The sequence below is a fragment of the Bombus fervidus genome, chromosome 17 (assembly GCF_041682495.2).
Source record: "Bombus fervidus isolate BK054 chromosome 17, iyBomFerv1, whole genome shotgun sequence".
Classification (NCBI taxonomy): Eukaryota; Metazoa; Arthropoda; class Insecta; order Hymenoptera; family Apidae; genus Bombus; species Bombus fervidus.
In genome coordinates this window covers 4,333,640-4,360,511 of record NC_091533.1, presented here as the reverse complement: position 1 = coordinate 4,360,511, position 26,872 = coordinate 4,333,640, and the positions used below count along the sequence as shown (strand labels likewise).

Sequence of the window (26,872 nt, the reverse complement as noted above, 5' to 3'; positions counted from 1 at the left end):
TTAGCTAAGAGAGAGAATAAGAGTAATTCATTTTTTATTTGATATTGCAAAATAAGAGGAAAAGGAAGTAAATATTGTAGAGCGTATGCATAGCATGAAAAGAATCGCTTTTATTTGATAAGAATTTATTAATTTACTACATACTTATCATCACAAATACTTTATTTGAAGCTATTAATTTTATTAATTTCACTTACTAATATCCATAATAAGATTCCAATTCGTCTTTTGATAAAATACACGATTGTTTTCATAAATAAGTTAAAACTTTTTGCATACTTTAACAGCGATAAAGCAACAATCTCTGTGCACACTTCATGCCAACTAAACTAGTATATTCTTTAATCTCGTCTTCTTCATCTTGCGTGATGGTTTGAGCTTGCTTTTTATAGATTTCATACGGCATCGCAATTTGCTGGTACAAAATTAATACCTGGAGACAAATGACATTTACTAATTGCAATAAATTAAACAGTTTAAATAAAATAAATATGAAAACAACGTCGTTTGTTACCTTACGAATATCAACTATATTATCCTCGTTAATAGCATCAATATCATCATTCAGTCTGCTATATTTTTCTTTATCTAATTTTAATAAACACGGTTCAATATCAAACCACGCGTAAGTTTCAGGACATAATAGTTTTGATGGCCTCATTCGTGCCTTGTATCGCATTTTAGGACATGAATGTATGTAGAATCCCATGTAGTAATATTTCAGATCTTTTGCAACTTTATTTAATTGTCTTGTTAAATAAACTTCTCGAAGTGAACTAAATAGAATACAGAAAGTTAACAACTTATTGGAGATAATTTAAATATCAAAATGTGCCAAATGTACCAACCTAAATGTGCCAAGTGAAAGATGAGAATAAGCCGGATCATAGAAAAAGTAAACACTTGAAACGCAAGATGGTAAAATATCTATCACACCAACTGCAATTAATTCATTATCTAACCAATATTGTTCATGAAAAGAACCATATCCACTTGGTGGTCCATCATCCGGTGTCCATGGCTTCAAAATTATAAACTCCTTATTTGTATATATTCTTTAGCCAAAGCAATGAAATTTTTAAGCAATATTTAATAAAAAGGATTGTAAAAATATCATACATAATTTTGTTAAACATTTTAATATATTAACGAACAACATGAACAAATATTTCTTTTTATGTCATATAAGATTAGATTATAAAATCAGATTGAGATAGCAACCTGAATACGAAGTATACCTGTAAAGAGCTTTTTACAAGAAAGTTGAAGAATGATTTATCATCTGACTCCTTTTCTGTTTCACCATGAATAGTCATTTGATATTTTTTAAACAGGTTTGCGCTTATTTTAAGCGTTTTAATAAACTCATCCGACATTGTTCTCACCAATTTCATCTGATAAATTTAAACATGCGAATAATATTCGATGAACACTATGTATAGAATACACATTTAAAGGTGGTCCACTTTGCTCCAATTAAGCATTGTTTCAATTATTCAATTTTCAAAACAGTATTTTATACACATATTTCTTAATTAATATCTAATATCTAACCTGTAATACTGTTGTATAACTATCTACTTTAACAATAATTATGTACGATATTATGTAAATGAAAATAAAAAAATTATAATAATCCTTCTTTAACAAGTAAAGCTCTAAGATAGCTCAGCAGGAAATTATAGAAATTGCAAAATTACCTGTAAAGGTGAGTTCACAAGAAATCCCATATATTGCATCTCTGTAACCTTTTCTGCTAGAACTCCATGTATTGTTGTTTGATATTTTTTATATACCTCATAAGATTGTTTCGAGGTACTTAAATATCCAGAGCACATTGGTGAAGTTCTAACTAGTTTCAGCTAATAAAAGTCGTAAATTTTACAAAACTTTATCAAAATAATTACAAAATTGAACTAACAATGAACTAACAAGGAAATAACTGTAACTAAACTGAACAGTTAAAAAAGTATGAGATAGTAAAAACATCATTCGAGTATTTTTCAATATTCCCCTACCTACTTTTTAAATATTCAATAAATTGGAGAAAAGAGGACCAACATTTATAGAAACCATTTGCATGCAACATTTACTGAACTTGATGGAATAAATGTGTATCTACCTCTAATCTGTTGGTTCCATTATAAACTTCATCAAATATTTGCTCTAAACTTTTAGCCTGGTTTTCTTGTTTATTTTCTTTGAAAATAGCTTCTATTTCTTCCTGTGTTTTTCCTTGTGTCATTAATTTGTTTTGTTTTCGTTGTTTACGTAAAAGCTTTGCTTTCATACAAGGTATCCGAGTAGGATTCATTTCTACGGATTGTAGACTTTGAGGTGCACTATGAGAATCATTGTTATAACTTGATGCAGCAGGTACACTTTCAGAATTATGTTTTTTATTTTCTAGATGACGCTTTTTCTGTTCTTTATTTGATGTGCTAGGATGTAACCTTACATTAACTTCATCATTAATAAATTTCACATTCATATCAGAAATATCTTTGTCAACTTTTAAAAAGTGCTTACTGTGATTAGGAATTTCTTCAATATCTATGAAAAATGATTTCATAAAATCACATGTTAAAGTGCATATTAAATAATAATTTAACATATTAAATCTTTACCAATGTTATCACGAAAATCTCCATTGTACGTATCCATAGTATCATCTTTATGTAATTCATTTCTTAAAAACTTTGCCATTCTTTTCAAAACCTTTTTTTGTGATTTAGAAATTTTAAATTGTAATGCTTCACATCTATTATAAATATTTAGATATATGAAAAATTTGTAATATAATTTGTAATAATATACACATGTACATATTTTTTAATAGATAGGAAATTCGTTTTTAAAACATTTTAGAAGTTTTAATCTTACTTAATTGTATACATTGGGCAACATGTTTGATCCATAGTAGATTTGTAACAATAAGAACCACACCTTCTCCAACCTCTATCTACTAGAGCTTGGTAATCTTGAACAGTCAATCTATGTGTGCCCATACCTAAAGTGTACTACAATTAAGATAAAGATGCAATACAAGACATATTATTCAAATAACATTGACGCATTAATAAATGAAACTTAGCACGACAAGAACAAAAATTATACATGTATGAAATAATCATTGAGACTACATAACCTATTAATAAAAGTATGAAATTCTGTATATATAAGTAAAATAATTTAAAATAAAAATTCATAATTGATATTTGCTGTATGCTTTGATACTTGCCATGACTGAAATTTGTGTTTGGGCTTTTACAATAACCACATTTATATCCGTCCTGTTCACCATAATACTCAACAATACTGTACGATTGTCTTGCCATATTTTGCTCTTTATTCACTCGTTTTATTATTGCATTGATTACGATGAATTAATTATCAACAAAGATCGTGCAATCCACTTATTTATTACTCAACATATATATTTATATTAATAAAATTGACACCATCACGTATTTAAAAACCCAATCTACTAAACAGAAAGCGGTATTGTCACAGCCATCTTGTCATTTTTGAATAATGTTATTGAAATGCAAACTTTGCAATGTGAAATGAAATATTTCCTCTGTTTATATTTCTCATTCAAATGTTCTTGAATGTGAAATCAATAAAAATGTGTTGTATAAACTTAAATTCACCCTTTAAAAAAAAATTCACCCTTTAGTACCTAGTATCTATAAATATAAAATTGCAAGATACAATTTAGGATAAATATTACGCATATGTATCTTCTAATGTAACTGTATTTATAATAAAATAAAGCTTGAAAGTTAATAACTCGACGTGGAAATAATTGAGAAGCTAGAATACTAATATTGGAAAACACAAATAATATGATTATTTCTAGTAAATTAATAAATAATTATTGTATAACTATCACTCATTAAAAATACAGAAATCTTTCAATAAAAATATAATAACATCATATTGATTTTTTAAATTAATCAGCAATTAAAATAATTTTTAATTATCGCAAAGATCTAAAATGGTATAATGCGTATACATTTTACCATGTTCATGAATGAAACTATGTCTCTTTTACAGCAACAGGCATCTCTTACTACACAGAGTGAAACATCGATCTATTCCTTCGGGATACCCCCCTTCAAGCTGCTGGTTACAGTTTCCACCTCACAGGGTAGTATCAACAATCTGAAATACCTGTCCCATCATGGATTTATACTATTGTATCCAGTGTCACACATTCATCTATCATGTAGTTGAAATTTATTATTTTATTAAAACTCTTTAAATTTCTTCAATCTCTAACAATTATCTTCATAGCAAATAATACGAAAAACATCTAAGTTCATTTCTTGATATTAAAAATAGTAAATTTCTGTTTTAATATTTTACAATTTTAATTCCTGTCTTAAGATGAAACGGAATAATCTCCTGCAAGTTGTAAGTCTCCACAAATACATGTAACAATAGCTCAAAGCTTAATAAGTTAAGGATTTCAATAATTATTCGTACGAGAATTAAAATATAATGACAATGACTTAAAGCTCAACTTATTATTGCTAATAAAAGCAGGTAACAGATATAGTAGTAATTTATTACCTACAATTATTATCTACGAATAAATTATTTTGATCCTGATATTCGTACAACGTCCCTGAATACATCCATGTTCCCCTCCCACGAATCATTTCCTCGCGACGCGTATGCCCCCCCACCCCCCACCCCACCCCCATCCCCCCACTAAGTTTTCGAAGCGCGGGGATTCGTCGTTTCCAGAATCAACGGCTGACGTCAATGGGAACAAACCTTCGGATCGAGCACGTCGAATAGTATTATTTCACAGAACTCACCCCGTAATTACAATGATGGCATCGGATCCTATCTTGTTTGAATGTATCTATCCTCCACGGAATACTCAAACTTCTGACAAATTTACGAAAATAAACCTTTCTCTTCGCCTCCCAAATGCATAAATTGCGTCCCGCAAATTCGTTCTGAAGTTCAAAGAAAAAATATCTCCCTCGGCAATAGTTGGGGGTGTGGCATTAATTTTTCTCGATACTTCGGCAAAAATTAACGACGGTCGCGTGCTTCTATTCTTCCTGACCTTTCGTATTTTGTGTCCCTTTATAATGAAATACAATAAAGGAATATTTTATACTACTTTTTGAATATTGAGTGAACAATATGATTAACATCCTTCTGAATCAAAAAAGTAGAAAAATTGAGATTAAAGATATCTTCTTTTTCTTTGTCACCGTTAAGTAATAAATCTATTGATATCTATTAGAGATGGCTGCCTTCGAACATCTGTCATACACGCCCCCGTAATTGTATCACCGCAAACGTTGTTAGTTGGCCAGAAATCCGACCAGGTGAGTTATACTTGTTTTTGTGCAACTACATTAATTCGCGCAAGCGTGCAGCCGATTCTTTGGAAATAGGTCAATTACTGGGGTACGTAGTGCGCTAGGATGCGTCGTATTTCAAGTTAAATACTTTGCTAAAGCGGTTGTTTCCGAGAATTTGCCGACTCTTTTTGGAGAGTTACGGCTAAGTACATAATTCCGTGCTGCTGCTCTCTTCTTTGTCCACTTGTTGTTGCTATCTGTTTTCTGAAACGATAGCAACAAACAAATTAAAAGATAACAGATTAAAATATTATGCACTTAACTTGAATGGATTTCCATTTTCTTCTAGAGTAAAGAGTAATTTCTTCCTCCTCGTCGGACACGTCAAATTCTTGATTATTCATGAGAGAATTATATCTTGACAGGATGAAGAAAACATGACAGAATCCAAGAGCGCCTTGATCAAGGATATGACATAGTAAATATTTTTAAAATCTTCATCGATGATAAATACTTCGTCGCAAGAACATGCGAACGTCAGCATGACGTTGAGGAGAAGAAAAGAAAATTTCGCACTTCGGTTGATCTCTCTTCTCCTTCCCAACCTTCCCTCTTTCTCTCATACGCCATGGAAAATATGTGTGGGCGTTGGGCGCTCGTGGGCGTTATACGATGGCGTAGGCGTTTGGCCTGTTGCGGGGGCTGAAGAAAAGTGGCCGGGGACTGAATACGGAAAACGGTGCTACAATTCCTCCTGTACAGCCCACCACTCCACCGCTTGCGTTCGAGAGACAAAAGAAAGTACGGATTTGCGACGAGGACCAAGAAAAAACGATCCACGATATTGCTCGGAAAATATTCTTCCTTCAAAGATCGAATGAATTTCGGTCACAACATTGACTTTGAGAGGACACGTTCTAATTAAGAAGGATTATCCCTCATCCTGCTTTCCTCAATAAAAGCTAAATATCCCTATTGTGTAAAACTATCTTTACTTGTTTATGTACTGCTATAAACAATGTAAAAAATTCTACTAAATCATCCAATCATAAAAGTTCCCTAAATAAAACTTCCTTAAAATCTAGAAGACATTATACGATGCCGGTTTTATTAAGTAGAATTAGGCTTAATCGAAACAAGATGTCACTGAAAAATTACTAGAAGACTTCTCCTCTTTAAATGGCTAATTCGGAAGATAATACGCGGCCAAGATGTGACATAAGAGACGATTTCAAGGATAGCCTGAGGATCTGGTCGGGTCATCGCGTGGGCAGACGTATTTTGTGGCACAATGGGAGTGTGTACATGTTCCGCGTAGAATGTCCATATAACCGTGCGCGTGTGCACGTCATATCACTTCGTAGAGACGCGGTAGGGGTTGCTTTCAGGGTAGGGGTGCTCGCCCACCAAGGTGGGGGTGGTTGATCGACCGTACCCTCTGCCAGTTTTCTAGTCGTCCTGCTCAGCCTCGACGTTCATTCTACGTTGATCAGCCGAACTCACTAGTTCTCTGCATCTTTTGGAGAAACGCTCCCGTAAGAAGAAATCTTGGAAGACTGACCAGAGACCTAGAACGAAGATAATAGTCGACGTTAAGTAAGGTGAAGGAACCTATCTTTCAATTGTTACATCTGGCTCTTTCGAATACTAATATTTTTGCTTGAAATTCGAATTACGACAGTGATCCTTTAATTCGATCGATTTAATTGGCCAACTTTCGTAAGATAAAGACCCGCTAAAATTGTACGGGTATAAATAGGAGGGTAAGAATAGAGATTGTTCGATCACGACGATTTCTTATCAGCGATATAACTATATATCCTCGAACTTTAGTTCTAAAGACAGAAAATTAATCTGATTTAAAGTTTCATTAGAATTTTGTTTCATACACGCCTACATTTAATAGTTTTAATTTGAAGATATCTTTAAATTATAATATGTTCGAAACGGGTCTATAACTTTTAAAGCGTTGGATCGTTTGTTAAAGATTCGTGAAAATTGTTAAAACATATTTTATCGAGGCAAGTAATATTAATACCATACATACGTCTGGATTTGTCAATGAAAGCACAGTCAATGAAATGTATTTTTAATTGCGAGTTGCATAGACGCGTATACAAACGCGATAAATGACTATAGTATTTCTAGACGCAACAAGTGTGCGATTTCTGGGTCTACTATATCCGGTTTAACTTTATTTCCTGGCCAGATTTAATTGCTCAATGCTATCACTAGCATCGTATCACAAACTCCTTTTTGCATTTATTAAGCTTAGAGAATAATTATCACAGAATATATGATATTTTTTAAAATGAAGATAGCAAAGATGAAATGGAAAGATAATACAAACGTGTGAATTTTTCGTGTAATGTTTACATTACCTATGTGCATATATATATATATATATATGATTAAAATATTCTTCTGAACTTTGACATTTCAAACTAATGGAACGTCTATAACGAGTAGTTAATTATGGGTCATGAGCTTCGAAGCTACCACTGCCTTTGATGAGATTTAGTTAATTGCATATCTAATTAGCGAAAACTCTCGTGTATCGACGTAAGCTGATTGCGTGTATGTTGGAAGGCACATGTAATTGAATTATCAGTGTTATTTGTTAAGACTATAGAGATTCCAGAATCTGTTTTGGAGTGAGATTCCAGTTCACTTCCCATGAAACACACTAATAAACGATAAACTACAATTAATTCTACCTCACGCAACTGATTCATGTTTGTTCTTCAGGCTGCTGTTAAATTTAATTTATTTTTCGCTATTAAGAAATTTATTATTTTCTCAAAATTGCGAAAAATTAGATACTATTATTTGCAGTAGAATGTAATTTAAATTGTTACTTTAGCGGATAAAATATTGAATCATCGACTATTCTTCAAGAGAAAGACTTATCATCTTTATGGATTTAAATCTTCACGAAATCGTACAAAACATTTACAATTTCCTATCGAACTTCCGACATGTATGTCCGTTAATTTTTTACATGCAATGGAAATAGATTCCTGACATTTCGCATTATGTGACATTTAAGCTTCTTTCATAGTGACCTGCTATCTTCATTTACCTCCGCTTGTAAGGGGTGTAAACTTCGATCTGTACAAGAAGAGAACACTTTATAGCAACCATACTTCTTCTAACTGCACCCTTAATCAATTTCACATTTGATTAAAGGGTGAATAAACTTTTGCGCATAATCGATAAAGAAATCTTTACTTTCATCTTTTTAATAAATCTCACAGATTAATAAGTTAACCAAAGTTTAGGTCAATAATGGACCAATCAATTTTTTCAGATCATGTGTGACTGGGTGTGGTTACTAACTCTATATTCCCTCTTCGTGGTAGCACAATCTTTGCCAACGAATCTGGCAGAGGATCCAAAGAAGACTGAACAAACAATGAGACCAAAACGTAAAGCATACTATGTTTTCTGTAATTTACAACACGATGAATGCTTTGTTCACTAATAAAACGTTTCGGTTTCAGCTAAACGGGCACAGGAAATGTTGATGTACGGCAACCAACAGAATCGTCAGCCGGAGAATAAACCAAGCTCATCTTATTCGTCTGCCGTGGAAAAGAGTAAGTATAAGTAATGAGTAATCATTTTCAATTATTTTTAACAACTTGTAACTATTTTAATACCTTGTAACTATTTTAATTTATAATTAATCTTTTAATATAAGGAACTCTAGCTGCATCAGGATTAGGTGGATTGAAAGCAGCCCTTACCGAGAAAGAAAAACCATCTCATTCTAATGCACTTAACAACGCTCTCTACGACCGTGATTCCTTTTCACCATTTGATAGAAACTACGAGTACGTATTCGCAATAAATTAAAATAGTTCATTTTTTAAATTTCACATCAAGGCGAGTATTAACTAATGTATAACTTATTTCTGTTTCTGTTTCAGCGGATATGGAAAAATCCTGATGAACGAATTTGGATATGATATGCCTCAATGGGATGTTCCGTCGTACTCTCGTTACTACTTGAACGATGATCGTCGGAAGAGATCCGAGAAATCAACAGTCACCGGATCTACCACCATGAAACCGTCCACGACCACCTCCTTCCAGTCTCCAACATCTACTCAGCAATCTATGCAGGTGCAAGTAAAGAGAAGGTGAGTCGATCGTATTAATTTTTTGACTATTATTATTAAACGAAAAAAAAAAACGAAAAAAAAAACAAAGAAAATAAAAGAAAAAGTAGAAAATTATAAAAGGAATTTACTAAACAATTTAAATCTGATTCATCAATTGTTCGATCAATTGTCATACTATCTACTTCCTTCAGTCAGCTTAGAATTTCGTCAAGTTGTGAATATCGTTTACGAGACATTTATATCATATTGCTTCTATTGTCTGACGATTGCGTTCTACGCAGATGAGATTAGGATGTGTTAGGGCGAATTGACCTGTAGAACAAGCTGCCTTGGGCAGAGTAAATCGACTCGGTAACAAGTCTGTAATTCCCACCCCTGTGAGAACTCACCCTTCCCGCCCTCTTGCTCGGAACATCCCTCTTTTTCTTCGACGTTTCTTCTGAATGGGGATGAGAGGGCTGGCGAGGGCGTTGCCCTCGGTAGAAACGGCGGTGGACTTGACGACCAAGCCGGTTCAATACGACTTCGAGAAGCTGTCGTTATCGAAGTTGATCTGCAGAGTATATGGGATTGGTTTTCTCCTGCCTTGATTTATAATAATTTTTAGGTTATAACGAAAAACAATATATATACACATAAAATAATATAGAATAATTGTAAAATATAAACACCATATTTTCATTTCTATTTTGTACTTTTCTTCTCTTCAACAACAAACTATATATATATAGTTTGTTGTTAATATGTGTGTGTGTGTGTGTGTGTGTGTGCGCGCGCGCGCGTGTGTGTGTGTGTATATATATATATATATATATATACACATTCGATAGTACAAGAAACCTCTAGATGTTCCGATTCAAATCAGAAGTCGATAGTTTCGTAACGAAGGCTATCGATGGTATTTATAGCGTTTACATAGAATCGTCATCGTTAAGTAAGTGACGTAGACGACGACGCTGTACGATACGTCATAGAATGATCAATTACTTTGAAGTTCCTTACGTCAAACTTTTATTTTTACTCTCAAACGTAGTTACAAGTGTGAATCGCCTGACCTGTAAATAAATGTCACAGGTCACTTTGTGCACATGTACGCTAATACATTTATGGACGAGCTAATTTCCATTACATAGAAAAAATGATTTAAATGTAGGCAATTCTGTAGGTTGCGCGTAATTCAAATATTTGATTATAAGTTGTTTTTCTACTTTTTAGTATAAAAGATGGCTTTTACGACCAATTGGCTTTTGGTAATAAGATTTTGTTATCGGGCTTAGTAATTCTATATCAATTTCCTTGGTTATCAGGACATCAAAGGAAAAAGAAGGAATATTGGGATAAGGAATATTGCGAAATCAATGTGACAGATCGCAGCAATTTTCACTCTATTGGATATAGCACATTTGAAATATCGTACTTGAGTTACATTTCAGCAATAGAAAAAGATACAAAAATTCGATATTAAATATTAATTAATTTATATTCACATTAATAAGGGAAAAAATTAGTAAAGTATAAAGATTATATCGTTAGCGAATTTTATATATCCCTATGGTATAATTGAATTAATTAAAATTTGCAATCTATAATCGAAGTAACGAACTTAATGGTTGCAAGAACTAATAACGTAGTATGTACATGTAGTACGAAGAAAAAGTTATCTTCGAAAAATGTTTTACATGTCCCACAAAGTGATCGCGTCAGCTGAAAAATTTTCCAATAAACTGCTCACGTTCACGAGAACGTGCGAATTCTCTCACAGCGATGTACGAACACGTATTATATGCACAGTTTGGCGCAGTCATCCAGACGTTCGATACTTGTGACGCAATAGGGTAGCTTTCCAAGGGTTGGGTTCACGAAAAGTTGAATGGAGCCAGCCAGTAAAACTAGGTCAGACTTGACTATTACTTGACATATCGCTAGCCAATCAGCTGACGAGAATAGGCTCCTAGTTAGCGCTGACTCCATGAGGTGCAGTAATTCACGGAGTTTGTCCGGAATTTATATTCAACCAACTGAATTCAAACTAGATTCAACTTAACAACAGATACTATTGTTATCGGAAACTCGAAAAATAGAAGTTCAGGTTTTGGATATGCAAAATATGGAACTTAGAATCATTAACTTTCGACCGGATGTCCACGAATCATTTTATTTCTTTCGTCCTTTTCCATAGATCAATTAAAATTTCGAATTAATTAGTCGAAATCGATTATTTTTTGACGTTATGGTTTGTTTGATCTGTATCTTTTTCTGTTCAATTTCCCGCCATGTTAAAAAAGGTATTCACGATACATTTCCAACAGTTTCCCTGTTCTTTGTTTATCTTACATGAATGTACAATACCAAAGAAGTTAGTGGAAAAACTGAATGAAACCACCTGACGATTCAAATCGTTTTGGCATTTGGCCAACCAATCAGCTGATGATATTAGCCGGTTTCGTCATATCGATCATCCACAACAGAGGATGTACCAAGCATGCTCGGCGGACCTGACCTAGGACAAATCCTATCAGCGCAAACGCGTGCAGTGCGATCTCCTCGTCGCGTCGTATTGGCCGCTCAGTGTCGTCCTTTTGCTTGCCAGCTTTTTCCATTCAACGTACCTCGCGTACTGATGCTCAATGATACCGTGCACGCATGATTGCATTACATGCAATAAATGCGCTTTAAACTCAACCTCGATAGAAAATCGATATTGTTCAGAAATACGAACCTCGAATGACTGTCAGATTATCCGATATCAATGAGAACTCTATCCGAATATATATATATATATATATATTTATATTTATATGATTTTACAAATTAATTTTTTTTATTTAAATATGTTTCAAACATAAATGTTGGATTTTCAGCGTCCCGATTTATCAGGAACCACGATTTAAGAGAGAATTGGATATTGATCCGCAAGATGTTTTAACACTTCTCTCCCTCTGGGAAAATGAACGCCACAAGCGGTAATAATAATAATAATAATAATAATAATAATAATATATATATATATATGTGTGCCATTAACTGTAAACAATATAAGTATCCTGGGTTTTAATTCAATTAAAATATCTTCATAGGAACTGGCATAAATATATGAACGATGAATATGAAAATGTAGACGATGAAGACAACCTTGTTGAGGAAGAAGATCCACGAAACAGTAAGTGAAAAATATTTTAAAATTGAATGTATTGATATTGTTTTGATATGTTTAACATTCTAAATTATAACTTTGCAAAGTCATTCCTTGGATGGATTCTTCGGCGTACCCCCCTCGACATTACAGCGTAGAGTCTTTATCACCGGCAGATATTGGAATCGTTCGTACCCATCCATCCAGTTATTACGAACAATACGAGAATCAGTACGGGCAACAATATGATGCGACTTCTCAATACGGCAGTCCTCAGTTTGGTTTGGTTTATCCTCAACAGACTTACTATAATACCCCCGAGAAAAGGTTTATGGTCTCCAGGAAACGCTCGCAGGTAATACATCCGATGAACTCTAGAAACAATTCATTAATCTACAAATAAATGATCCTGAGAAATATAAAGTATATTTATACTTGTAATAAAATTTCTAAAATTCTTCTATTTAGAATCGTATTGGTATTTCGTTCGTTTTACAGACGTACGATCCTTACTCTAGCGCGGCTCAGTTTCAAATAAATCCCCAATCACGGGGATATCCATACCAACACCATCTCATCTACTAAATCGATATCAACTCGACGAACAGCAACAAAATTAGCACGAAACTGTATATCGAAAATGTATTTGAAGAAAGTGAAAGATCCTATCGATGTAACACGGAAAGAGGGTAACGAACTGATGTTTTCGGACTCGTGTATACGCAAAGAGGAACCAGACAAAAATTTTGGGCTTTCTTGGCGAATGTTCCCTCTCTGACGTCTTCTTCATTTGACTATTCTGACTTTGTTATGAACATAGCGGTGGTATGTGCTTGAGAAAGACTACACTTATTTTAACAAATACGGTGCTCAGAAAGACTATTTACATAGTTTACAAGAGTCTGCTGAAGAGACAATAGTTCTTTTGATTAACTTCTTAATCGTGTGGTCATCGATCATCGAAACGAGTAACGAGGAAAAATTTGCGTAATATTTTTTCAACATCTTTCGAAATCCTTCAAAAGTATTAAGAGAAACCGATGGATATAGAAGCGTCTTTGATTTCAGTGTACTCTTGTATTTTTCCGCAGAAAGCGACGAAACTTTAAGGCGCAAGAAAAAGGCACAGCCCGCGCGATGACTGAAATCGTTGAAAACAATCGTAGTTACTCGAATCAAATTACCCTCGAACTTGGTTCATAACTTTTCTGACTGATTAAAAAGAGAGAAAGACGACGAATAGTTTTTTCCATGAATTAGCTCGAAGATAGGCGTAGCACAAGATCTGATAGATAAACATAGTAGGTATGAGAAAATGATTAATGTGAAATGAAAAGATGAAACGATACTTCTAATTCGGTGACCTAGAGAAAGGTAGATGATTTCTTAGCAAAATTTAGAGCGAAAGATGATGCTGAAAATATTTTATAACTTTCTCATTACGTTTCACATCTACGGATATGTATATCTTGTTATAAATATACATATACATATACCTATAACATGTTGAGAAAAAATGAACAAAGTAAAAGTTCGATCAAGCTTCTTTATACCACTATTATATATTTCAACCCCTTAATTTACTTTGCAAAAGGCAAGCGATAAATGTTAAAGGTACACAAATACATGAAATATTGAAGCACGGTGTATATTGAGTACTGCAAATATCAATTTGAATCCAATGAAATCGTCGGTATTTAGAGTTATAACAACGTATCTTCTACTGGATTCATACCTTGTATTCAACGTGCCGACATGACCGATAATTCTCAAGCCCCCCTTACTTTAAACATGATCGTCAATTAATTTTTCTAACCGTGTACAAAATACATAATCGCAACATTTATAGTCAATGGAGTATCGATGAGTGTCAATGCATATTTCAATGATATTCACTTCTATGGCTAACTAAATAACTTTCGAAAATAAAAATTTCACAACTCGATTGTAATCCTCGATGATTATTCATTATTCCGGTTGTTTGATAAACATTATTGTTCAATGATACTAATAATTTCTATTACGATTTGCCATTAATAGAAAGCAACTAATAATGTCGCATCACGTTAACAATGTCTTATCGTGAAAGTATTTGCAAATTCAACAAAAATTAAAAGAAAAGAAAATTATGAGATTTATCGAGTACGTGAAATTTTTGATTCTCGTCTCGTCTGCTGCGACTGTAAAGAGTAAAGCACCGTTATACCGATAATCCATCGTCTTACCATTGTCAGAAAAAATAAAAAAACAAAAATACAGAAAGGTAAAAAAAAAAAAAAAAAAGAAAAGAAAAGAAAAGAAAAGAGAAAGAAAAAAGTATATAAATGTATCTATACGAACTACACCGAGTGACATTTAATGTTCTTGTCGATCGAACCAAACACGGCCTTCCATAGAGCAAACGTTCCGAGGAGACTGAGTAATTTTTCCTTTTCGTTCCTTGTTGTTTGATCAGTATATGCTTGAAACGCGTATATAATAATATAACGTATGATATTGTATAACATATGATAGGAAAAAGGAAAATCTAGCGGATGACTGACCGATCAATTGGACGCGTGACGATCGGCACGAAGAAAATCTTTTGTGCTATATATTTTTGACGATCGTTTAGCATGTAATTAGAATTACGTAGACTAAGTAATACCAAGAGGAAATGATTCAGTATTTACTACTTATTAACATGTAATTAATGTTATAGATAATGAAAAGTATCGATTATATACTGTGTATGATAAAAAGGAATGTCAATCAATCGGGTTTGGGTTTGGGTTTCATTGATACGCCGTAATGTTTCGCAATCGAACAAGGTATTTACTTGAGAAATTAAACATTTTAACGGATAATTGTTTGAAAAATATCTCCAGATACTGTATTCTGTGGCTATTTTACAGCTACAACTTTTCTTCTCTTGTTGAAACAAATTTATTATCTCGAAACTCTATTAAACTGTAAAACATTGCAGTCGCGAGATTTTTCGTAATAAAAAAAAAAGAGGAAATAAAATTAGAATTATTTACTTTGTAGTGTGACTGCTACCTTGACAAATTAAGAAAAAAAAAAAAAAAAAAAAAAAAGAAAAAGGGAAATTTCGTTTTATTTTTGGGATGCCTATACTGAATCGTGTAATGATACTATATTCTTACTACAAATTAATCTTCTGACATCATATCTTTTTACAATAAGAATGATGAACTGTTGTTAAACGTCGACGCTAGAATAGTATCGATAGTATTATTACACTGAACACGGAATCATTTCTCAAGTGGCTTTTAAAGTCGACGGAATAAAAAGATAAAACGATTTAATATCGGCCAAACGACCCGTTCAATTATTACTGTGCGGTATCAAAATGATGATCATTCCTAAAATTTTTCTTCTATTTAAACTATTTTTAATGCATATTCAGATCTAACGCATAAGAAGAAGAAATAAAGAAGCGATATTTTAATGGCAAATTAAGAAAATTGTCGAGATCTACTGAACTTCTTGTTGTCAATCTTATAGAAATATATTCTAGCATCTTCAACTATAATATTAACGTTTAAAAAACAAAAAATTATAAAAAATATTTTTGCTTGTAACAAATTTATTATAAAATTGGACATGGTGATCTATAGAAAGATGATAATGATAACATTCGAGTAAATTGTAGCAGCGTGTATTTCGGAAACAGTCGCGAAATTTTATGTAAGATTTTTTCAACGTTAACGATATGCCACCGATTGCTAATCGACTATGCAAATTATTGTAACTGAATAAAACGAAACTGTGTGTCAACTATGTTACTTTAAAATGGATATTATATACGTATTACCTATATCGTAAAACTTCATATCAACATTCAATTATATGTACCTACGTGTGCATTTTTAAATCAAAAAGTTATATCATTTGGCGTCGTAAGTATTTTTCAAACCCGTGGTACTTTTGATTGAACAATAACGCATTATTGTAATTAAATTAAATTAATGAAAAAATAACAAAAAAAAAAAACAAATAAATAACTATATTCTACTTATAAGCGCATTCATCATAGAATATTGCTTTATCTGCCTTTCTTTATTTAACCCATTCTTCCTCAATGTTTCATTATTATTAATTAACTAATTAAGTTATTAATTAACTAAATGATAAATATATTGGTTTTTAGCAAAATTAGTCTTAAATCTTGGTACATTATGCCTTCTTCACGGAAGCATAAAAAGATATATCACTTTTAAGCTGAATCTTTTGAATCTTGAGGTTGAGAAGGGCCGAATCTTTCTTTGAAGAGTTAAATCTTCATAAAATTATATTTTTAATATTCATATTTTACTTCAAATTCTCACTTCTCCAAATCTCATTTTACACATTCACTTCTCGTTTTTTTAACTCATACATTCACGATAAATTGTAAAACTATCCAGAAAATATCCACATCATCGTGTGATATTCTTCATATATTTCCCTTTATAATTATTGGAAATTACTAAACTACTATTCTAAAAATTGTATAGATAAAAGAAAAAAAAACTATCCAGATTTTTCTTATTCTATTTTTTCTAAAATTTACGCAAATTTATGCATTGATTGATACACTACTAATCTAAATTAACAATCTAAAATTGGATAAAAAAAAATTACATATACACATATATATGTATATATTTCTATACAGGATTAACATCCCTTTATAGAGCTACTTTCCTCAGATATAAAAATGCAATTGAAAAGTTATTTCAAAATAATGCAGTAACATAATTTAGGTAGATATCCTTTGCATTAAGCTGCTCTGCGAAAGGATATTAAAAATGCTTCCCTATTATTAAGAAATCGTGCACTTTTAAATATTTATGATGTCTTTTATGAAAGTCCCTTGTATATTAGTGTCATACGAAGACGAGTACAATGAGTAAATTAGGTATAAATGAGTACACTCGATTTAAAAGTATTCATAAAATTGATGGAATCAAATTTCTTCGCAGGGCTACTGTTTCATTCATGCCAAATCAAATCAAATTTCATTAGGTTTATTTCTTAAAGCTATTTTGTGTACACAGAAGGTATAGGATATAGAAATACTTGGTTTTTCGTATTTCAAAAAAGTGCAGATACGACAGATTTTATGGGTTTACACAAGCCGTTGTATATATCAGCTATGACAAAAAATTTGAAATTGATTACGTTAGTAACTGTGAAAATAAAATATTTATATAACATTTTTAAATTATGCTTTAAATCTTGAGATTATACGGTTATCTTATTGAGAAATAAGCAAATCTAAATCGGAAAAACAGAGCCGGTTATATACCAATGGATGTAACTTTAATGTATCGTAATATTAATAGTGTACAATTAATACAAAACTTACTTTCAGAAATATTAAAAATACACAGGATACTAACCATCAATTTTATAAAGAATTTTATGAACAATTAAATTTATCTATAGATGATTATGTAACATATTAACCTTACTACGGTTCACTTATATACAATAGTAATTTAAATAAACTTATGTGAGTAAAATATGAAATAAATTCTGCACTACATAACATACATTACATAACATACATTTTTATTTTTCACAATTATAGAAAAAGAAAAGATACCAATCAGAAATATACTGAAAAAATATATCGAAAGAAAATGTTTTACATGAATATACTCTTCAAATATTTCTTTAAGAATCAAAGTGACATGAATAAAAAGATATTATTTCTTTGAGTAAAAGTTATACGAAAAGGACAAAAATAAGTACAAATAAAACATATAAATTTATAATTCTTTTTTACTAAAGTTTAATTATATAGTACTTTAACTTTGTCGAACTTCTTAATCATGTAATTTATGATAAGTTTCCTTTGCTTATAGTTTCTTATCTATATACATAAATATTCTGTATATGTCTTAATCTAGGAACAACTATGTACAGAGTATAGATTTTCGGGTGTATTATATCATGAAAATAAAAAATAAAAAATTTTTGAACAGAACAGTGCTTCGATAATAAATGAAGATGTGAGAAATAGTTTATTAAGGTTAGCAAGGATACCTGGACAAATGATGAATTTAGACAAATTAGCACACATAAGTTTATCTGTAATGTTTACATCGGTATATGCATAATTAAATATTGTAATAACATAAAACCTTGATTAACTTTCTCTTTGAAAACTAAAAATATGGATCTTCATTACAAATGATAATAATTCTGTTCTATACATACTGTGTAAGAACATAAACTAGGAATAAAATAGACTTAACACCCGATTCATTTTTGTGTTGCATGCTTCAGGGGTTTAGGACCATCTCATCGTTCGAATGTAATATTCGGCGTTATCAATTCAATGTATCAATTCAATCACATTTATAATCGAACATTTAAACGAAATTTTAATATGAAATTCTAAATAATATATACGATAGAATACTAAAACTTCTAATTTTTTACATGATCGGTATTTCAGAACATGAGACATGGAGTCTTGTAGTTTCATACGATATCACGTCTATTCTTTCCTTAGTCAATGGTAAGAAACCAAATAAGTAATGAGACAAGATGCTAATAAAACTATCACTTAGCGTCTTATTTAGTTTATGGAAGAGTAGATTGCGGTGATAATTTAAACGTGTAATATTATTACACGTATTTTGTACAATTGAGTTAAAGGAAATTAGAAGAACATTAAACATATTGTAGACTTAGTATGTGATTTTTAGTATGTGTTTATTGTACATTTTATGATAGTAATCAGTTGTTTAAACCTTTAAGTACACAGTGTAAACATATATCGGTTCACCAAAGCAAGTTTTAACTATCATTAATGCTCCCTACTAGGGCCTATTAATTATAGTGAAGCTGTCATGAAGTAAAATTAAAGGATGATGATGGGCGATCAGTTTCGTAGCAAAGTGGAGCAATACTCACCAAAGTCATCACCCAGGGGTGCACGATCCCCTGTTGTTTCACGTCAAGATTCAACAGGGACTCTTAAGACAACCATTTCCCTGGGTAAAAATCCTTCCATTGTACACAGTGGGCCATTTTACTTGATGAAGGAACCCCCAGGTACATCAACATTTTGTTTCGATATGTTTTAAACAATTATAAATCATAACAATTATAATCGTAAACAAATATATAATTTGTTATTAAAATTTTCTAGGAGAAAGTGAACTCACTGGGGCAACAAATTTAATGACCTATTACGGGCTAGAACATTCTTATAGCAAATTTAGTGGGAAAAAACTAAAAGAACAACTTTCATCGTTTCTTCCAAATTTACCTGGAATTATAGATAGACCTGGTCATTTGGATAATAGGTACATCGATATAATTTTTTATGTATCATATTGGACAATATATTTCAGATACTCTATAATCATTGTTATAACTTCGTATTTCAGTTCATTAAGATCTGTAATTGAAAAGCCTCCAATAGGAGGAAAAGATTTAATACCACTAACTAGTGTTCAGTTAGCTGGTTTTCGTTTACATCCTGGTCCTGTAAGTAAATACAATTATATTATAACAAAAAAGTTGATTAAGTAATTAAAATGTTCAAGTAACAAGCATAAAAAGCTTATATATTTTTGTAGCTACCGGAGCAATATCGTTATGTTAATCAAGCTCCACAAAGAAAACACAAAAATAAACATAAAAAGCATAAACATAAACCAGGAGAAGTACCTAGTGGTCAAGAGGCAACAGCAACAGATATTGGCGGTTCAGATACCCATGAGAAAAAGCATAAAAAACAAAAACGACACGATGAAGAGAAAGAAGCTAGAAAAAAGCGTAAGAAAGAGAAAAAGAGAAAAAAACAAAAACACAGCCCTGAATATAGTGGTGGTTTAACACCATCTCAGCATTCCAATTCGTGATCTTCAATTTCACCTTTTCTGTTTATATCTAACATTTGATTTAACATCACAATTTTTGTAGAAACAATTAAATTTATCTTTTTCATTAAGAATAACATACGTGTATAGGTAATTATTATATAGAATATAAGTTATGAACATATTATTTTTGATCAAGGAATTATTCGATTATTATGAATTTATACATACTATAAAATCTATTTCCATTATTCGTGCTTTTCAAAATATATTTAATTTTTGATAATAAAACTTTAGTCTTTCTTTTACCGTGTTTAAAGATGTAAAATTTTTTTCCTTAGAAGATTGTATACTATTAGTATGTACCATAGAATCAATTATGTATTTATATTTACATAAATAGGTACGAGACATACATGTTGCAACATATACTATTCGATTCATTGAATCTATCAATTTTTCACAAGCAAAATTTAATTTCAGCAATAAAAAATTTTGATAAAAAAAATTGCAGATCCTTATAAATATTAATAAATCTAGTTTATTAATAAATTATAAGGTATAAACGTGGACGAATTAGTAGTATGGAAATATTGGTGTATTACTGTTGATATATATATATATATATATTAAAGAAGACAGCAGTAATGTTACTGTATTAAATATGTTTTTTATAATGATTCTTAAAATGCTATCAAGTTCAAAGGCAAAACTAAAATCATGCATTGTATTGAGAATTTAAGACATATGTAGCATTATGATACGAAATTAATAAAAAAATCGTGAAATATAAAGATGTCTATTCTTTATCTTCTTTCCCTTATGAAATTTTTTGGAAAAATATTAAAACTATTTGTGAAACATCTTTCACAAATTAGTTTTGCAAAATATCATATTGATAATTAAATATTATTTGCTACATAACAGTACATAATTTTAAAGAATTTGTAAATATTACTACTATAATCAACTAACAGTTTAAAATTCAACTCAGTAGCAACGCCATCTATTACAGAAGATTTTCGGTTGGTATAGCCAATATCCGGTAGTGGAACGCTAAATTCTACCGTTCTACCATTGAGCGAATACCGTTCACATTCGTTGTTGGAAAATCGCTTCATTCCCGCCATTACGCGCTTTTTGTACCGTCTAGCAATTTGATCGCCGGAGGAAGGCACAATGACGGACACCCGTAAGTAAAAAAACCTCAAATTTTTACAGTAAAACCTGTAATTCTCTTTACAATAGCAGAAAATTGATTTTTTATCAACCTAGGAGAATACTTTTCAATAAGAAATTTCTTGAATAGTGTGTGCTACTATAATTTGTTATATTGCCACGTTTAAAGCTCCTTCTACTATTTTATCTAATTTATAATGCGTTATTAAACTATTATTCGAAACTATATTTAAATATGTGTAATTGTATACAATTATGTAAAATGATGGGCTAGGATATAAATTTTAACGACCCTGATTTTCTGACTCCGTACATTTTCGCGTAAACTTATCGATCGGCATTACAAGCGTCTCGTCCTACTTTTTTTACTCCATTTTGTATAATTTGATATTTAAATGCTATTCTTATAATATATATATCTTATGTATAATAGTTAAATTTTTGTAATATTTCATCACAATTTGCATTATCCTGCGCATTTTTTGTTCATAATGAAGTATGATTTACACCGCTAGTACCATGAATAAATTTTCGTTCATGCTATAATTATAATTATATTTTTAAGTTATAGGAATAAGAACTACATTTGTTTCAAAGCACATATTTAGGAATAGAAAAATGTCAAATATCAAAGAATTTAACTAATGAAATGGTACATGATGAAAATAAATCTGAACTTTGAAATATAATTTTTCATTTAAATTTTTCGCGTCATATTAATTAAAGTTTAATACAACAATTAAAGTTTTTTTTATCAAATTCTATAATGACGCTTAATATCTTTTTTATGTGTCCTAGAGTATTCGAATTACCAACAACAGGGGTACAATCAGTACAGTCAGCCACCACCTTCTGGTGGTCAGGATACTTCGTATCCACCACCTTCTAGCAGTGGTGGCGGTGGTGGCTACAATCAATATAGTCAACCACCACCAAGTAGTGGAAGCAACTATGGCAGCGGTTACAACAGTTACAATTCCAGCGGTGGCCAAGACTACAATCAATCACAAAATCAAAACAGTTACCCAAATAGTTACGGTAGCGGAAGTGGTTCTGGAAATGGTAGCAGTAGCAATTATAGTGGCAGTTATGGTCATGGAGGTGGAGGCAGTGGAGGCTATAATCGTAATAGTTCTGGTGGAGGCTATGGTGGAGGTATTTTAAATATTATGACTAATTTAAATGTAATGTAACTTTCACTTTGAAGATATGATTTGTTATATATATATATATATATATATGTATGTATGTATGTATGTATAAATGTTTATGTATGTAGGTCAAGGAGGAGGTGGTGGCAGTAGATATGGAGATCGCGGGGGATACAGTGACCGCTCTGGCGGTAGCTACAAGTAAGTTTATTTCTTGTATTATTTATATATACGTATATAATGAAGCGAAAAAAAATATAAGGCCAATAAAAAGAAAGTTGAATTATATATCAACAATATTAATCAATGAAGAGGTAAATATATTCATTGAAGTTAACAAGGTATGAAATGAAATTCTTATGACAGTAATGAAAACTTGTTGTCTCTTTGCAAATGGTTTTATGCCCATTGGGCGTTAATATGTTTGAAGTGTGCCTACAGGTTTAACACAGGTATAACTGGTAAAGGTATAAACAGGTTGTATATGACAAATGACGTAAGATGGTAATAATGTCTGGTACATACTGATTTATATTAAATTAAGTGATAATATGATGTGTATACATAATGGTTTTGTATTGATTATACCTGTAAAGCGGTTTATACTGCCACTGGGGCCACTGTTGTCTGAATAGTACTACTTAGGGTTATCGACTAGACAATCAAAAGACGCCTAAAGTTTCATATAACAGAGAGATTGCAGTTTATATAATAGAAATAGTATTATTATATAAGTTGGAGTTTTATTAAATATATTGGTGTTTCTTTAATATATTTTGTCTATTTTTCGTAATAGGATATTAATGTTGTACTAACATCACAGTTGTTTACCAAATATAATTCATAATTTTTTATTCTCATCTTTACTCTACTGATTTTATTATATATATATATATATATATGCTTCAAATATTAATTAATACCTAGTAATCTCTGTCAATACTCAGATAGAAGATTCATGTACATTTGACGCAAATAGGATAATCTCCTACGCAGGATTGTCTTGACCACTTTATTTCTCGTAAAGTTATTAATAACAGGTATGCAGAAAAAGAACATGATTTTTGCATGCCGGACGTAACGGACTAACATGACGATATACGGGACTTATCTGTAGCTTTAAGTAATATAGTGACCACAGACATTTAGACAGTAGGTACATCAAGAAGAGAGGTGGCGAGCAGCATTTGATTCGCCATGCATCGATCGATCGATCAGTCTGTCCATGAGTCAACTCATTGGTATATCTGCTTCTGTGTTTTAGCAGTGGCGGTGGCCGTGGTGGTTATAACAAAGGTAAATGCACCAGACTGTCTGTACTGGTCTGGTGCTATTCAAGCTTTCACTCTAATATTTAAAATCTAAATACTCGGTTACTCGTATTATATGAAAGGGCTGCTATGCAACATTGTTAGGGATTCATTTTCTCTGGTAATTAACACTCTGCCAGAATTTAGCAATCTAGTTTTAAAAAAGGTGTAAAAATACGTGATGATATTTTTTACTGCAGCATCATAAAGGCTGCGTTGATCACCAATTGCTTTTTCAGTAAATATGTGTTAATTTTTTATGCGCTTCTACATGTTATAATATTTATAACAAGAGCAGGTAACGTTATTTTTTATTTAAAAGGTTACACACATTTAATTGTACTAATCTGAAATACAAATGCGCTATGCGCTTAAGTTACATTTGTCTATGTATGAAAACGACCATGTTTATGTACGAGCTGTTTTATATAAAAAGAAACATTTAGAGGTATAAAATCTTTACCCTTAATCAGCACTTGTGCTGCTTACACTCCAATATCTTAATATTGTAAAATATAACTCAGGATAATATTAAGCAAATATAAAAGGCAGCTGGTGAATTAAATATCTACCTATCCCTAATTAATCAAGGCTTCCCAAAAATACAATATAGGGAAATGGTAAGAATAAAAATAATGTTGCAGCCCTTTTGTATGTTAAGCTGCAACCTTGTGTTCTCTACATATTGTTATACGCTACTAAGAATGTTAGGCCAATGAGTACTAATACTTTTGTTACTGCACGGGTCGAACAGAAAAAAAAGCCTTTGAATTGATAATTTTATACAAGGTATTGAAGACATAATAATATGTATATCAAATAATAGAGGTGTAATAAATGAACAAATTAAGAAAGCTTAAGTGTTGTCATGGGATATCACACTCATTAATAGGCAAGACAAAATTTATGTATCCTGAAACTAAAACTAATGTCAAAGTAATTGTATGTTTTTAAACATACATAAATTACAAAATTTTTGGTGTATAATAATAGAAAAGAAGTTTCTTTTCACTTGGAAACACTATTTGTGGGTAATGGTCATTAAAGAAAGTAAGAGTTATTACATTTTCATTGTTACAATAAGTAATAACTTCTAAATATATTGGTAATACTTACAAGAAGAGAGAGGAACAAAGTATTTAATTGCTTAAAATAATAGTGCTTAAGTTTACTTACCATTTTAAAATTATCTTAAATATGAAATGTGGATACATTAGGGAGAGGTATTTATATGGGATTTTCTTATAATATAAAAAAAGCATACTAGAGTAAAATTCCAAATGGTTTGCAAAATTTCATTCCTCCAAGGTGTACTGTGTTATTAGTTGTTTTTAACCCGATACAAAAGTTTTCCATTTGTTAGCTTAGACTTGAGTAGGTTTAGGGACAGTAGATTTGCAAGTATTATTCCTTACTTCAAGGAGTACTATGCTAGGTGAAATGTTAACTCCTATCAAATTACAGGGGGCTACGGTGACCGTGGTGGTGGCAACGATGGAATGGTTACACAAGAAGATACTATTTTTGTATCTGGTATGGATCCATCAATTTCAGAAGAAGAAATTTGTCAACACTTCGGAGCCATTGGTATCATCAAGGTAAGTTACTTCACTATATACAAATAATATGATAGTAATCACAAAGTATATTATGTAAATAAACATTTAACCTTAATATCTTGCAATGTGTACAGCATGACAAGCGGACAGGAAAACCCAAAGTGTGGATGTACAAAGATAAAAATACTGGTAAATCGAAGGGCGAAGCTACTGTGACTTACGATGATCAGAATGCTGCGCGTTCTGCCATAGACTGGTTTGATGGAAAAGAATTCAAAGGTCGAACTATAAAAGTACAAATTGCCCAGCACAAAAGCAGTTGGCAAGGTAATCGTAGTGGTGGAAGTCGTGGCGGAGGTGGTCGAGGTCGTGGAAGCGGTGGTTTTGGGAGCCGCGGTGGTGGCGGTGACAGAGATGATCATCATCGTGGTGGTGGTGGTGATGATCGACGCGATGGAGGTGGTCGTGGAGGAGATTGGAGGTACTATTTCACTTTATCTATATATACATATATATATAGTCCTACTATAAGTTAAATATTTTATAAATTTGTTTCATACGGTTTAAACAGGTGTCCCAATCCAGAATGTGGTAATACAAACTTTGCTTGGAGGGACCAGTGTAACCTCTGCAAAAGTCTAAAACCAGAAGGTGCTGGTAGTAGTAGTGGCGGTGGAAGAGGAAATCGCGGCGGCGATCGAGGTGGTCGAGGAGGCTTCAGAAGTGACAGGGGTGGTCGAGGTGGAGATAGGGGTGGCCGAGGAGGCTTCCGCGGTGGAGATAGGGGTGGAAGAGGCGGACGAGGTGGTCCAATGAGAGGCGGTGGAGGGTTGGTTCCTATAATTATTTAGTTGTACTAAATGTATCATTGAAAATAACAAATTGTCATTAATATTTCTTGTGTCATTTCAGTCGAGGAGACAGAGATAGGGATCGTCAGCGCCCTTATTAGATGTAATTTAAAGTGATTGATAAATAAATCACTTATTGACGTATTGTACACAGTTTGTACACAATCTTAATGTATGTACATTTGTCATAACACAAATCATGTGTTACACTTCATTATCATCGATTTGTTTTCTCGTACATTTTTTATATATTTACAACAATCGATGCGTGACGTGTAATTTTTGTGTTTTATATACGTATGTAAATGATCGTCATATGTGTAAAGTTACATTTTAATAAATAAGACTTCAATTCTCTAACACTAAATCTTATATATTATTTTTTGTATTTACAAATACCATCATA

General features: G+C 31.8%; 4 protein-coding genes across 8 annotated transcripts; 3 read left to right on the top strand and 1 right to left on the bottom strand.

Moving 5' to 3' along the window:
- Positions 1-90: 90 nt before the first annotated feature.
- On the bottom strand, positions 91-3,539 carry Ate1 (arginyltransferase 1). Of its 2 annotated transcripts, none has more exons than XM_072020083.1 (8): positions 3,242-3,539; positions 2,884-3,010; positions 2,628-2,761; positions 2,123-2,553; positions 1,701-1,862; positions 849-1,021; positions 515-776; positions 91-433 (listed from the first exon to the last, which is right to left on the bottom strand). In XM_072020083.1, the coding sequence occupies exons 1-8, from the start codon at positions 3,336-3,338 to the stop codon at positions 281-283; spliced, it is 1,539 nt and encodes a 512-aa protein (XP_071876184.1). In that variant the 5' UTR covers positions 3,339-3,539; the 3' UTR covers positions 91-280. The 2 variants fall into 2 exon arrangements, with proteins under 2 accessions (XP_071876184.1, XP_071876185.1); XM_072020084.1 differs by lacking the exon at positions 1,701-1,862 and adding an exon at positions 1,239-1,394 and having other exon boundaries at positions 3,242-3,537.
- Positions 3,540-6,777: 3,238 nt separating this feature from the next.
- On the top strand, positions 6,778-15,673 carry LOC139996048 (prohormone-2). Its single transcript, XM_072020090.1, has 9 exons — positions 6,778-6,931; positions 8,641-8,758; positions 8,834-8,929; positions 9,034-9,166; positions 9,263-9,475; positions 12,319-12,420; positions 12,535-12,617; positions 12,698-12,945; positions 13,089-15,673. Exons 2-9 carry the CDS (start codon positions 8,644-8,646, stop codon positions 13,173-13,175), a joined length of 1,077 nt encoding a protein of 358 aa, XP_071876191.1. The 5' UTR covers positions 6,778-6,931; positions 8,641-8,643; the 3' UTR covers positions 13,176-15,673.
- A 3,437-nt stretch (positions 15,674-19,110) lies between these two features.
- Positions 19,111-21,210, top strand: Med19 (mediator complex subunit 19). 2 transcript variants are annotated; one of them, XM_072019989.1, is made up of 5 exons: positions 19,111-19,279; positions 19,413-19,643; positions 19,741-19,897; positions 19,982-20,081; positions 20,174-21,210. In XM_072019989.1, exons 2-5 carry the CDS (start codon positions 19,457-19,459, stop codon positions 20,456-20,458), a joined length of 729 nt encoding a protein of 242 aa, XP_071876090.1. In that variant the 5' UTR covers positions 19,111-19,279; positions 19,413-19,456; the 3' UTR covers positions 20,459-21,210. The 2 variants fall into 2 exon arrangements, with proteins under 2 accessions (XP_071876090.1, XP_071876089.1); XM_072019988.1 differs by having other exon boundaries at positions 19,111-19,643.
- Positions 21,211-21,475: 265 nt separating this feature from the next.
- LOC139996047 (RNA-binding protein cabeza) lies at positions 21,476-26,833 on the top strand. 3 transcript variants are annotated; one of them, XM_072020088.1, is made up of 8 exons: positions 21,476-21,608; positions 22,394-22,750; positions 22,875-22,947; positions 24,014-24,042; positions 25,521-25,654; positions 25,750-26,096; positions 26,187-26,444; positions 26,528-26,833. In XM_072020088.1, exons 1-8 carry the CDS (start codon positions 21,596-21,598, stop codon positions 26,565-26,567), a joined length of 1,251 nt encoding a protein of 416 aa, XP_071876189.1. In that variant the 5' UTR covers positions 21,476-21,595; the 3' UTR covers positions 26,568-26,833. The 3 variants fall into 3 exon arrangements, with proteins under 3 accessions (XP_071876189.1, XP_071876188.1, XP_071876190.1); XM_072020087.1 differs by having other exon boundaries at positions 21,477-21,608; positions 24,011-24,042; XM_072020089.1 differs by lacking the exons at positions 21,476-21,608; positions 24,014-24,042 and having other exon boundaries at positions 22,414-22,750.
- The last annotated feature ends 39 nt before the right edge of the window (positions 26,834-26,872 follow it).

Bases quoted from the DNA above. Each gene is read 5' to 3' on its own strand.
- Ate1 (XM_072020083.1), bottom strand. From the start codon at position 3,338: ATGGCAAGACAATCGTACAGTATTGTTGAGTATTATGGTGAACAGGAC. The intron at 2,554-2,627 runs GTAAAGATTTAA...CATTTTTCATAG, and splicing joins AGATTTTCGTGATAACATTG to ATATTGAAGAAATTCCTAAT. The intron at 434-514 runs GTAACAAACGAC...ATTTGTCTCCAG, and splicing joins ATATAGTTGATATTCGTAAG to GTATTAATTTTGTACCAGCA.
- Med19 (XM_072019989.1), top strand. From the start codon at position 19,457: ATGATGATGGGCGATCAGTTTCGTAGCAAAGTGGAGCAATACTCACCA. The intron at 19,644-19,740 runs GTACATCAACAT...AAAATTTTCTAG, and splicing joins CTTGATGAAGGAACCCCCAG to GAGAAAGTGAACTCACTGGG. The intron at 20,082-20,173 runs GTAAGTAAATAC...ATATTTTTGTAG, and splicing joins TTCGTTTACATCCTGGTCCT to CTACCGGAGCAATATCGTTA.
- LOC139996048 (XM_072020090.1), top strand. From the start codon at position 8,644: ATGTGTGACTGGGTGTGGTTACTAACTCTATATTCCCTCTTCGTGGTA. The intron at 12,421-12,534 runs GTAATAATAATA...ATATCTTCATAG, and splicing joins GAAAATGAACGCCACAAGCG to GAACTGGCATAAATATATGA. The intron at 12,618-12,697 runs GTAAGTGAAAAA...AACTTTGCAAAG, and splicing joins GGAAGAAGATCCACGAAACA to TCATTCCTTGGATGGATTCT.
- LOC139996047 (XM_072020087.1), top strand. The intron at 22,751-22,874 runs GTATTTTAAATA...TTATGTATGTAG, and splicing joins TGGTGGAGGCTATGGTGGAG to GTCAAGGAGGAGGTGGTGGC. The intron at 26,097-26,186 runs GTACTATTTCAC...CGGTTTAAACAG, and splicing joins GGTCGTGGAGGAGATTGGAG to GTGTCCCAATCCAGAATGTG.